Source organism: Balaenoptera physalus, assembly GCF_965194825.1.
Source record: "Balaenoptera physalus genome assembly, chromosome: 4".
Lineage (NCBI taxonomy): Eukaryota > Metazoa > Chordata > Mammalia > Artiodactyla > Balaenopteridae > Balaenoptera > Balaenoptera physalus.
This window is the reverse complement of record NC_138891.1, coordinates 50,818,937-50,832,205: the sequence shown is the minus strand read 5'-3', so window position 1 is coordinate 50,832,205 and position 13,269 is coordinate 50,818,937. Positions and strand designations below refer to the sequence as shown.

General features: G+C 35.9%; 1 protein-coding gene across 1 annotated transcript; it reads left to right on the top strand.

Annotated features, from left to right (window-relative positions):
- The first annotated feature begins 8,267 nt into the window (after positions 1–8,267).
- Positions 8,268–11,982, top strand: RPL22L1 (ribosomal protein L22 like 1). The gene is made up of 4 exons (XM_082459078.1): positions 8,268–8,338; positions 10,015–10,107; positions 10,277–10,398; positions 11,723–11,982. The coding sequence occupies exons 1-4, from the start codon at positions 8,330–8,332 to the stop codon at positions 11,865–11,867; spliced, it is 369 nt and encodes a 122-aa protein (XP_082315204.1). The 5' UTR covers positions 8,268–8,329; the 3' UTR covers positions 11,868–11,982.
- The last annotated feature ends 1,287 nt before the right edge of the window (positions 11,983–13,269 follow it).

The following is a 13,269-nucleotide window of genomic DNA, read 5'->3' as shown; positions in this document are numbered from 1 at the left end:
AACCAAAATAAATACAAGTACTTATGCAAATATCCTAATATACTATACTAGTAGTGATAGACTCAAACCTCACATGAAGAAAATGATACCCACGCCCACATGGAGTTTATATCAGAGATACAAGAATAACTCAATATTATGAAATCTATTAATTCACTCCAGAAGGAAACAGGTTAATATCTAGGAAATCTCTCTTAATAGTATTCACTATATTATGAGTCTAAAGAGATAGGTCATATTATTTTCTCCATAGATACTAGATACTGAAAAAAACTTTGGACAAAGCAATACCCATCCTCAAAACATCTCTCGGAAAAAACAAAACAAAACACACAGAAAAACAGGTGGATGAATATTTAACATAAATATATCTACATTTATACATGATAACATGGTATATATAACATTATATGCGTGTATGTGGGTGCATGCTCATGTGTGCATGTGTTTGTAAAATTGTAAAAGCTAGCCTTTTACCTAATGGAAAAACACTAAAGGCATTCTCAGTAAGGTCAAGAACTAGGCAAGAATGCCCACTATCTTGACCACTATTATATTGTTCTGAAAGTATTAGCCAATACTATCAGACAATAGAAAACAGTTAAGACACATTAGACTTGTAAAAGTAAGAGAAAACACTTTTCTATTTTCAGATGATCTGATAGTATACCTGGAAAATCCCAGGTAACCAATGATAAACTCAAGCAATAAAATTATTCATCAAAGTAGCAGGATATAAGATTAACATGCAAAAATCAATAGTTTTTATAAACAAAAATAACAACCAATTAGAAGATAAAATGGAAGGAAAACCTCATTTACAGTAGCAACAAAAAGATGAAATATAATGAAGAAACATACAAAGAAATGTTCAAAACCTATAGGAGGAAAACTATAAAACACTCCCGAAAGACACAAAGTTGACTTAAACACATGGAAAGACATTCCTTATTCTTGGCTGATATTTCAATGTTATTGAGATGTTAGTTCTATCTCTTTTGATTTATAAATTTAATGCAGCCCCCTCAAAAATACAAGCTTTTTTATGGAGTTAAGCAAGTTGCTAAAAAGTTCATATGGAAATATAAACATGCAAGAAATAGCTAAGAAAATACTGAAAAGAAAGAGCTATGAGTGGGGACTAGCACTACCAGAAATTAAAACTGCTACAAAGTCTCTATAATGAAAAGAGTCAGGTACTGGCAAATGAACAGACAAACCAATAGAGTGGAACATAAAGTCTAGAAATAGACCCAAATACATACAGAAATTTAGTATTTGATAAAAGTGGTATTGCAAACCACTGGGCAAATATTAATTTAGCTAAATTGCGCTGGGACAATTGGAAAAAAATAAATTTGGAAAAAATAAAATGAATTCCATACAACATACACAAGAATAAACTCCAAATGAAGCAGTGGTCCAAATGGAAACAATAAACTAAGTCCTAGAAGTCCATATGGGTGAATTTCTCTATAACTTGACTTCTTTTCAACTATGACTGAAAATGCAGATATAATAAAAAGATTTATAGATATATAGATATACTGTAAAGAAAAAATAATAAATGGAGCAAAATGCTAACAATAGGTAAAAATCTAGATAAAGAATATATAGACACACACATATATATTTATAAATTCTTTATCCAGATTTTTATGCATTTATATTTATATGTTTATAACGTATGTGTGTGTGTTTTGAACTATTTTTACAATTTTCAGTAAGTTTGAAATAATTTATAAATGAAAAGTTTTTAAATTTCAAAAAGTGTGTATAGTACCAACCAATATTTACAAATGTATGTAATTACTTGTGTAATCCAAATGATATAGATATACAAATACACATTCATAAACATGCATGCCCCAAAGCATTAAATAGCTATTTCTAAGCAGGTGGGATTTTATATATTTTTATGCATTATCTTTTTTGCTTCTCTATATTTCCTTTCATGTGCATTTCTTTCGGCATAAGAGGATAATAATTTTGTTATTTAAAAGTTCCTCAAGCATTGTCTATAGTAGTGAAAAATGGAAATACTCCAAATGGACACAAACAGGTGAATGACTAAGCTAAAAATGACAAGTAATAAAATTAAGCAATGAAAAAAGATACTTGTTCTCATTTTAAAGGCTGATCAACTATTCAGAATTCCTGTGGCACTGTGTAACGAGAAAATCTTACTTCTGAAACTGCAATTGTTAAAAATAATTTTAAAATAACTTAGGTTTTTCTAAATACATACTGAGAGAAGAGATGAATTGAAGCAAGTATACATTTTTTTAATCATAGGTTTTAATGCTTTCCTCTCAAATTAGTAAAGAAAAGGGCAAGCAGCGACTTCAGTTCCTATTTCCCCTGCCGGATACCCTTAACTTTCATTTATGAGTATCTAACAAAGAACATTCTTTAGTTGGAGGAGTTAGAAGCAATATTCTTCAGTAGTAATATGTTTCTCCTCAGCACCTGACTGTTGTTTGCACAGAAGGGCTATAGCACATCCTTTGTCAAAGCTGTGCAGTTTACTTCCATAGGACTGTTTGTCTGCAATGTCATTTGAGGATATTTTTTTGGAGATGGGTAGTGCAATGCCTCATGACACTCAACATGCTCCATTTTGTAGTACATGGCGCAGAAAGAAAAAATTCCATTAAAAAAACTATGAAATGGTATTTTTCCTACATATACAAAATCTTTATTTTTTTTTAATACAATGCTTGAATGGTGATAACATTGAACACTGGAAGGTTTGGATAAAGGGAAATTTAAGATTCCAGTTTCATAAATCAGCTTCTAGCAAATAAAGTGAATTTTAATAATAAGTAAATTTCAGATATGCAGATACTGTCTACTCTCTATGTTACAGTGTGATCCTTTGTGATGTTAACAGACCTGAGGTCTTCCAAAAGAGAACGCTGTAAGACTGAGGTACACCATACGATCCTGTAAGATATTTTGTGTGATGCACAAACCCAGCGCAGACACAGAGCTGCAGGAAAAGCAGATGTATGAAATACAAATACACCATGACAGAAAACTCTGTCCAGAGTCTGTTTGCCTAAGTGTCATAACAGTGTGTGTGTGTGTGTGTGTGTGTGTGTGGTTCAAAATACATATTGGTACTTATATGGATAAATGTTTATTAGACTATTACAAACATTCATTAAAATATCTATAATCCTTCCAGTACAAAATAGTAGTGTGGATTTTAAAGTTTTACATTGACCGCAAGGTTTATGTTTTTGCAGGTGTACATGGATTTGCATATTAGAAAATAATTAGAAAAAAAATGATGGTTGTGAGAACTTTTTCCCTTCTGTTCTTAAGTGCCATTTTGTCATCAATGGCAAAAACACACATTTGTGTGTGCTTATTTCTGGGCTCTCTATTCTATTGGTCTGTAAGTCTAACTGTGAAACAATATCCAATTGTTTTAATTATAGTATCCTTAAAATAAATCTTAATCTATAGAGCAAGTCCTCCCACTTTATTTTTCCTTCTTCAAGTATATTCTGGCTATTCTGGTATCTGTGTTTCCATACAAATTTTCAAATTGGTTTGAAGAGAGAGGGAAGGAAGGATGGATAGATGGTTGGATGGAAAGAAGGGGAAAAAGGAGAGAGAAAGAGGAAGGAGGGAGGGAGGGAGAAAGGAAGTAAGGAAGGAATGAAGGAAAGAAACAAGAAACATCTGTTAAGCTATTGTTTGTGATCACATTGAACCTATAATTCAGTTTGGAGAGAACTGACATCTGTATTATATTGGTTCTTCCAGTCAAGGCACAATGAATGTCTATTTATTTAGTCTTCTTTAATTTTTCTCAATTATATTTTATAGTTCTGTGTAGAGGTCTTGTACATTTTTTATATTTTTCCATAGGTATTTGATATATTTATGTTATTGAAAATATCTTCTTTAATTTTCATCTTCTAATGTATTGCTGGTTTATAGATATGCAATTGATTTTTATACCTAAACTTTGTATCCAGCAATCCTGATAAATTCACATATTAATTCTAATAATTTATCTGTAGATTATTTTAAATTTTGTACATATACAATTGCATATCCACTACAAATAATGGCCCAACTTGCTGCGTAACATATTGCTGGATATAGTTTTATTAATAATATATCTGTGATTATAGTATGTTAAAATAAATATTTCTACTAATATAAACAAGTTGATGACTGAAAGAGTTTGTGTAAAATTGGTGTCTTAGCCTTCATACATTTGGTTTATTTGGGGAAATGATCCCAGGTAACAGAAATAAGGAACCGGGAAGTGTGAACCTGGGAAGGAGCAAAAGCAAAAAGGATTGTGCTGGGGACAAGTGAGGCTTAATCCTGCTGGGATCTTCCATGCAATGATGTAGAATGTACTTCTGAACTGTCCACTCAAGAGAAAGAAGAAGGGAGCGGCAATTTGGGGCAGGTGTAACTTGGCAGTGTCTCCCCATATATTTTTCACCTTTTATCTCTATGGCTTCTCTGAGGAGAGGCGTGGGAATCTCCCTACTAACACTCATTTACACATGTACAACCTGGAAATACAAGGCAGTTAACACCCCATGTATAACTATTGACCAATGGGGTACAGGAAACTGTGGATAAATGCTCCCCTCTTCTGGATTAAAAGGGAAGCTGACCAAATGTGAGCTTGGGCATAAAAGGTATCTGTTAAAATTAGCATTATTTTTTCCTCAGATGTGTGGTAGCATTCACTGGTGAAGCTATCTGGGTGTTTTTCTTGTGGGAAGGTTTTAATTACAAATTCAATTTAGTTAAAAGACAGAGGACTATCAGATAGTGTGTTTTTTCTTGTGTAAATTCTAAGTTGTATTTTTCGGTATTCATTTCTTCTAATTGGGCATACAGTAATTTAAACTATTCTCATTTTTAATTGTAATGTAACATATACATATATAGAAAAGTAAACAGATTATAAATTTACAGCTTGATGAATTTTCACAAACTACACACACTCATGTAACCGCCACCAAGATCAAAAAACAGAACATTACTAGCACCCTAAGCCCACAAAATAAACATGTTATTTTTTTATACAGTAGGTGTTTGTTTAGATTTATTCACAAGTTAGCCATTTTATTTGCTCAATATTTCTTTTGGCACATAGGCCTTCTTTCTAGGATTCTTTTCCTTTATCCTGAAGTATATTTTTCAGAGTTCCTTTCCTGGGGGTCTGCTGATAGCAGATTTTCCGTTTTGTTATCTAAAAATGTCTTAAATGCATCTTTACTCTTGAAAGATAGTTTTATACTTTTTAGTTCTAGGTAGACAGTTGTTTTCTCTTAGCACTCTGAAGATAATAATCCTCTGCTTCTGGCTTCCATTATTGCTGATGTGAAGTCAGCTGTTAATATAACCCCTGTTAGTAAATATTTTGGATTTTCTTTCTGTATGCTTTCAAAATAATTTTGCGTTTGTGTTTTGAAGTTTCACTACAATGTGTTTAGGTGTGCGTTTCTTTTCAGTCATCCTGCTTGAGGTCTATTGGGCTTCCTGAATCTAAGAATTCAGCCATTATTTCTCTAAATTTTCCCTTTCCCCCATTTTCTCTATTGTATCCTTTTAGATCTCCCATTTGACATAACTGGAACATTCTTACTCTGACATTTTTGTCTCTTAACCTGCCTGTTATATTTTCTATCTCTTTGCTTTTCTATGTTGCATTCTAAGTAATTTCCCATTCACTAATTTTCTCTGCAGTTGTTGTCTACTCTCCTGTTTAACTCATCCACTTTTCTAATTAAAGATCTTCTATTTTTAATTTCTAGAAGTTCTACTTTGTTCTTTTTTTTAAAAAAAATTTCCTGGCCAATTTCGACTGTCCCTGGTTCCCTTATCGTATTTTAAATAGTTTTAGCTTTTAAATATATTAAAGAAACTTATTTGCATTTTCTTCTGCCTGGCACTACCAAGCCAAGCATACTTTTTTTTTTAAAATTAATTAATTTATTTATATTTACTTTTGGCTGTGTTGGGTCTTCGTTTCTGTGCGAGGGCTTTCTCCAGTTGCGGCAAGCGGGGGCCACTCTTCATCGCGGTGCGCAGGCCTCTCACTATCGCGGCCTCTCGTGTTGCGGAGCACAGGCTCCAGACGCGCAGGCTCAGTAGTTGTGGCTCACGGGCTTAGTCGCTCCGCGGCATGTGGGATCTTCCCAGACCAGGGCTCCAACCCGTGTGCCCTGCATTGACAGGCAGATTCTTAACCACTGAGCCACCAGGGAAGCCCCAAGCATACTTTTAAACTACATTTTTAGGCTGGAGCTTTCTCACGCTATTTGAGCAGACCTAATTCTAGCCCTAAACTTGTATGAGCATGAGGACTGGTCATTTCTGTCTCCAAAAAAATTCTTTTACTTTTCCACCAACTTAACCATACATTAGAAATTATTGATAAAACTATATTTTAGCCAGTTTTTTAAGGTGGCTACATATGGGAGGGTTTCCCTGTGAATTTGATCTGCCATATCCTTCTATATTTTATTTTACTGCTCTATTCAGGCTCCATTATCATATAGATCCAATGACTGAAGTTTATAATATATCAGAAACGTATCTATCATATATTGTAGAATCTTATATTTGAACAGCAGAAAAGACAACTTCCCTTCATTGTTCTAAATTGTCTTGGCTCTTTTTAGACACCTATTATTTCATATGTTTTAGAATCTATTGTCAAAATAAAAAATACCTACGGGGTGTTGACAGGCATTGTATATATATATACATACATATATATATATGGAGAGAGAGAGAGAAAAAGAGAGAGACAGGGAGAGAGAATCTGTGTGTGTAAAATTTGGTTATTTACAATGTTTAACCTTACTATCTGCACATTTCTGGTTAATATATTTTTTAGGTTTTTTTTTCCTAATTAAGAGGGTTTTTTTTTTCGGTTATAGTTTCTATTTAGTAATTTTGGGATTACTAGTTATTTTGAAACACATGTTGTTTTTAATACCCAGTTTGTACAAATGGCTTAATAGTTCCTAAGGATTTTTTGTCATGACATGGAAGGCTGCCAAAAACAAGCAACAAAGTAATAAGTGCCTCAATTAATGACTTATTTTCAAAACATCCAATAGTACAAGGATCATTTCTGCTTTTCAGCCTGGGCAGCCCTCAAGGAGAAAATGCCAATGGCTCTTCTTTCCCCTTAATGTTTGGAAAACAAATGAAATCATGGTGGTTCTTAAGGCAAACAAGCAAAAATTCTTGAAACGGATTTCTTCTAGGAATTCAACACCTCTTTTTAGAACCTACACGTTGTATGCTTCATTAAAGTATAGTTCTCACTATTACTAATCACTGTCATAAAGGAAATACACAGCTGTCGCTTTCTAGGGTCACCCTCCAAATTAACAACAAAAGTCCACCCCACCTGCTACGCCTGGTCCCCCGCATGACAGTTTAACCTCAATAAAAAAATACTGCAAAACGCTGAGAGGCATGCCACTTTTCTGAAACGAAGTCAACTTACAGTCCTTCAAAGCTCAAAAACGACTTCTTTTTTCCTTTTGTCATCATGACTATCACCACCGCACATCCATCCTGGTGTGTCTTTTACATTTTAGTAGTTAGGTCTCAGCAAATATTCCTTGAATATTAACTGCGAGGCATTTTGGATGAAAGTCAGGAGTCCTAGGATTAACTCTAAAACCTATAAAATAGAATAAATTACACACAATGTGTGAACAAGTGAGCACTATGTATTCTTCTCTAAAAGGTTTTTTTGGGTTGATTTTTGGTTTTGGGGGTTTTTTTCCCCTCAAGAACCAAGTTTGTTTTGGCTCCCTGAAACACTGATTTCCCTCAACAGTCATTTAGAAAACAAGACTTAAAAACATATACACAGAAATAAATTTTTTGCTGGAAGATTATAATTGCAATATAAGACAGGAGATCCCAAAGGAACCTGACATTGCCTTGCCCTGATTGGAAAAAAGATCCAGGCGATTAGTGAAAAATGTTTCCTGATCCCTCGGGTGTGTGCATCTGGAGCGGCCCCCCAGCAAGCAACCGCAGAGACCACTGTGGTCAACCAGCGTTTGTCGTCACCAGCGTAAAATCGTGAATGGTCTCAGCTAACGTCGCTGGTGGGCGCTCTCAGGAAAAGTGACTGCCTACTGCCCTCCAGCCTACGCTCCCGGTTTCCTGGGTTACTGGCCTCCGCGCTCCTCCCAAGTTCTCTTCCGGGAGGCGGCGATCTTACGTTCTCGGCGCGTGACGCAGCACGCTCTGGTATAAATATGTGCCGCCGGTCTCCGCTTTCTCTCGGATCGCGCGGCCGGCGTGCAAGATGGCGCTGGTGAGTGACGGTGGTCTCGCCGGGAGTATATTACTCCGATGTAGATGATTTTTGCAGCTGGCGAGCTGGGAGCGTCAAACTCTAGGTCGAGGAAGGGTAAAAATGGAGACTTGGGTCAGGAACACAACCAGGATGTTAAGATTATAAGTTTCTGACTCCTGGCAACTGCCATGTGGTCTGGAGGAGTTCGAGCTGGACCCAGAATTGGGTTAGGATGGGCGGTCGTGGGAGCGCAGGGAAGGAGGAGGCACGACGGTGAACGGGGCTAGTGGGACAGCATTTGGGCCATTTCTTTTCTCCCTCGTGCCCGGTAACGCCGATGATAACCTGTTTATTTGCGCTAGGAAGCAAATGTGGGTAATCGGGCAGGCCCGGTCGAATGGCCTTGCCAGGGCAGAGGGAGACCCGAGGCACTCAACTCCCGGGATAGCCGCGGTTGGAGAAGTTTCAGAGAACTTTAAAACTAAGTTGGGGAAGAAGTTTCTTCATTATCTCATAACGAGTTTTTTTTTAAAAGGTGAAAGCCACGACTCTTAAGCAAATAGAAAAGGAACATGCTTCAAAGACTTTATTTATTAATAAGGGAACCAGTAATACCTTAAAGCCGGTCCAAAGAACATTTGATATTAGGGTAAAATTGCTGGGTTAAATACGAAACTAGATAACGTCCAAAACCCTCTGGGCTTATCTCTCCCCCCAGAGAAATTATTTGCCTTTCCGAAGTTAACTGATGCCCCAACAGAGGTATAAATTGCCCAGTCAAGGCCAGTTCCTAGTCTTCTCTTTTACCAGTTCCAAGTTCTGGATAAAATTTTTTGGCACAAAGTATTCCACTGCCTAAGAAAGCAAACTGGCATTAGTGCTTGGTATCCATTTGGTTGGATTTTACGTGTAGCCTTATTCCGCGGTATTGGCCTAAAAGTTTGGGGTATGGAAAACTTAATGCATGTTTAAAAAAAAATTACTAGATTAAAGGTATCTCTGCCCTCCCTTTTCCTCACCCATAACAGTATTAAGGATTGAATTCCCTACACATTAGTGGGCGGAATATCCTATTCTGGCATGCAGTTGAGCTTGGACTAGGTGGTACTACCTGTTTCCCCATCTGCAGTGGGGATGGCAGTAATAAAGTAGTGCCCGGTAATTTAAAATTGAACATCTGTGGTCTGGAAAATATCAATAATAAAAGCCCACAAAACTTAAGTCTTGGTAACTTGAACAAAATGGGCCTGGTTAGCTGTTCAAACCAAGCTAGGTGGGTATTTTTTAGTTTTAACTTGTAGTAGAAAGTAGATTGATTCTCTTAATCTTTTCCATTTGCAAAATAGGATTCTTTGGAATCTTCTGATGAAGGAAACTAATAGTAGCTCAGCATATACTTTGCGCTTTCTTGAGTTTTGCACTTGTGAGGTGCTTATGTGGTGAACAGGAGAAATTTCCATCGGATTTCATGAAACTTGATTTTAACCAAGTTAATGAGTGTACTCCCCTACACATAGCCTGGTTAAAAAATAGTTAGGGTATATCTGATAAGTATTAAGCAATTTTTTTAGAATTTCGCACCATTTCATGTGTATAGCCTCATTGTACAATACTGCACTGATACAGATCTTTGATTTTGTATATAAAGTGAATAAATTCTTGTAGAGAGCCATAATTATATTAACTTTCTGTAGAAGAAAGACAGGAAGCCTAAGAAGTCAACCTGGAAGTTTAATTTGGACCTTACTCATCCAGTAGAAGATGGAATTTTTGATTGTGGAAATTTTGTAAGTATCACTCTACTCAGCTTGTTTTTTATCATTGTAGTAGAGTTCTTAAAAATGAATTGAGTATGTAATATTTGATTTTAACCTAAGCTCTGTTCCTAGGGTACCTTCCCTAGTGAATATCTAGGGTTTTCTTCCCTAGTGTGGCATTTTTTCTGTTTTAAAATAGGAACAGTTTCTACGGGAGAAGGTTAAAGTGAATGGAAAAACTGGAAATCTTGGGAATGTCGTTCACATTGAACGCTTCAAGAATAAAATCACAGTTGTTTCTGAGAAACAGTTCTCTAAAAGGTTGGTATTTGTTTTCCATGGTTTTTTTTTTTTTTTAAACGATGCTGGGTGCTTTAATATTAGAATATGTTTGAAGAAACATGTCTGTTGTGTAACTTGGGAGTAGTGTCCCGACTTTCTTAGTTTTGGTTGTCTAGTAGAAGCAGCCAATCAAAGGTAAAGTCTTTAACGTTAATCTTGCAGCCAGTTTTCGTTCATTCAATTTACTTGACAAATAGTAAATAATACATGGCAGCACTGTTGCAGGACTGAGTAGCCTAGCAGTGAACCAAGCAGACTAAGTACCCACTACCAAGGAACTTAAATTCTAGTGGAGAAAAGAGATAATGAAATGCAATATTAAGTAGTTGATAAGTGCTGTGTAAGTGCATAAAGAAGGTTGATGTATAAAGTGGTCAGGGAAAGCTTCATCTAAATGAAATGCAGTAGTGAGCCATGCAAATTAAGGAATTGATCATTGTGGCTGAGGAAGATTGATGGTGGAAACTGAAAAATTAGGAGTCTTTTGTGGTAGGAGTGCGTGTTAGCTGTGGTCATGAATTAATCACTAGGTATTTGGAGATGAAGTATCTGTCCTCAAGGATCTTATAGACATGCAGATAATTGTTATAAATGCAGTATTGTAACTGTTACATTGAAGGTAGAGATTGGTACAGCAAGAATTTGCAGAGAACCTGAGAATAAGCTTAGTATTGCCAGTGGAATGAAGTATTCCTAACAGGGAGCAACATTAATAAAGGGCAGGGAGGCTTGAGAGGAATGCTTGGGAGTTCAGGATTGCTGTAAAATGTAAAGGGTGAGAATGGCTGGAATGATGAAATTAGGCCGTGCTGTAAGCTTTTTTGTAAGGACTGAGCCATATGCTAGTTGTAAGACTGGATAAACAAACTTGTGAATTGGATTCAGCGCTGTTGACAGGTTGCCTCTTGTTTATCCAAGGTGGGATTAAGGTTAGGGAGGTTGATAGTGGGGAAGAGAATGTTGACATTTTAGTACATAACATTTGAAGAATGAGATCATATATTTAATTAAAAAATCTAATGTGGCAGTAAGACTGAAGAGGAAACTACTATTACTGCTCTCAAGCATAAAGTTTATTTGGGGAGGGGAGAAATAAGGGTTTTGATAGGGCATAAACTGATTTTAATTGGGGTGAGATGCTGCCTTATTTATATCCCTAGCAACCTTGTTCAATGCTTAATACAAATGAAAGGAAATATTTTGCAGGGAACTGGGAACACAAGATGAATATGACAGTGCATATCTTATATAATAAGCCTTTACATAGTAGGTATTTTATGAAATTCATGTTTTTATTTTAAAGGTATTTGAAATACCTTACCAAGAAATACCTTAAAAAGAACAATCTTCGTGATTGGCTTCGTGTGGTTGCATCTGACAAGGAGACTTATGAACTTCGTTACTTCCAGATTAGTCAAGATGAAGATGGATCCGAGTCTGAGGACTAGATGAAGCCATCCCTTTCAGGGCTTTGCTTGCTAATAAAACAAATGAAGTATACAAGAGAGACATCTTGAAAAGGACCTTTAGTTTATCAGTGAATAAAAAACATTACTCTGTTAAGCATTCATCTCTTTGATTTAAGTGTATGCTGTTTATAGTGCTGGCTTTCCTTTAATACTTTTTTTAAAAAATTTTTATTGGAGTATAGTTGATTTACAATGTTGTGTTAGTTTCGAGTGTACAGCAAAGTGAATTAGTTACACACATGCACTCCTTTTTTTTTTAAGATTCTTTTCCCATATAGGCCATTACAGAGTATTGAGTAGAGTTCCCTGTGCTATACAGCAGGTTCTTATTAGTTATCTGTTTTATGTATAGTAGTATGTACATGTCAGTCCCAATCTCCCAATTTATACCCACCCCCGTCCTTATCCCCTGGTGACCATAAGTGTTTTCTACATCTGTTACTCTACTTCCGTTTCGTAAATAAGTTCATTTGTACTCCGGGTTTTTTTTTTTTATTTATACTTTCTGTAAGCAGTATTTAAATAGCTTATAGCTAGTGGAATTTCTTCCAGGATTTCTGAAGTGTACTGCTTTTACAAATGTCCTCGAGTTAAAGTATATAGTGAAAAAATGAAGCACAATTTTGGGTATAACTTTATATAATAAAATATTTAAATTCTCTTGACAGTCTCAAATATCATTGTATAAGTGAAATCCTGAGTGCCTAGAACAGTTCTTGCACATAGGTGCTCAATACTGAATCACTCCTGCCCTTTGCTTCAAAGGAGCAACTTTCCTAATTAGCCTAAAGGCTCTATGAGTTGAGCATAGTACTGCTCTAAACCAGCTTGCCTGTTAGAGATCTCTGTCCAGATGCCTTGTGGGCACTAGAAACTCAAAACCTTCAAATCTGAACTCTTACTATCTTGCCCACTAAACTGTTTCTGTGTTCCTTGTCTGAAAAATCATAATTCACTCAGCCAGTTGGAATCTTCTCTGTCCTCTCAACCCCCCTCCTGATCATGCTAAAAATGTTGGTCTTCTGTTGCTTAAAACTTTTTAGTAGATAGACCCTTTCTCCCAAGTAAAGCAACCTTTGAGAGCTCTAAGCAGCATGGTTTGTCAAAATCCAAATTGTAGATGAGAATTATGGGAGCCATATAAGTTTGCTTTTCCATTGGTCCCAAGGTGGTATTAGTACCTCAGGCATGGGCTGTGAGTCCTGATAGCAGTAGAATCATGTTTCCAGATCTTGACTATACTGACCTAATTGAATATCATTGGTTTTGGGAGTGTTAAAAGTTTTAATTCTCTTATTGAGAGCTTGTTTTAAGTACTCACCAATGTTGCACAGCAACTCCCTAACTCTGCCCCATTTGAATTGTTCATGTTTTCCATCAG

Coding starts and splice junctions, on each gene's coding strand:
- RPL22L1 (XM_082459078.1), top strand. Junction 10,108..10,276: donor TTTTTGATTGTGGAAATTTT/GTAAGTATCACT, acceptor GTTTTAAAATAG/GAACAGTTTCTACGGGAGAA. Junction 10,399..11,722: donor GAGAAACAGTTCTCTAAAAG/GTTGGTATTTGT, acceptor TTTATTTTAAAG/GTATTTGAAATACCTTACCA.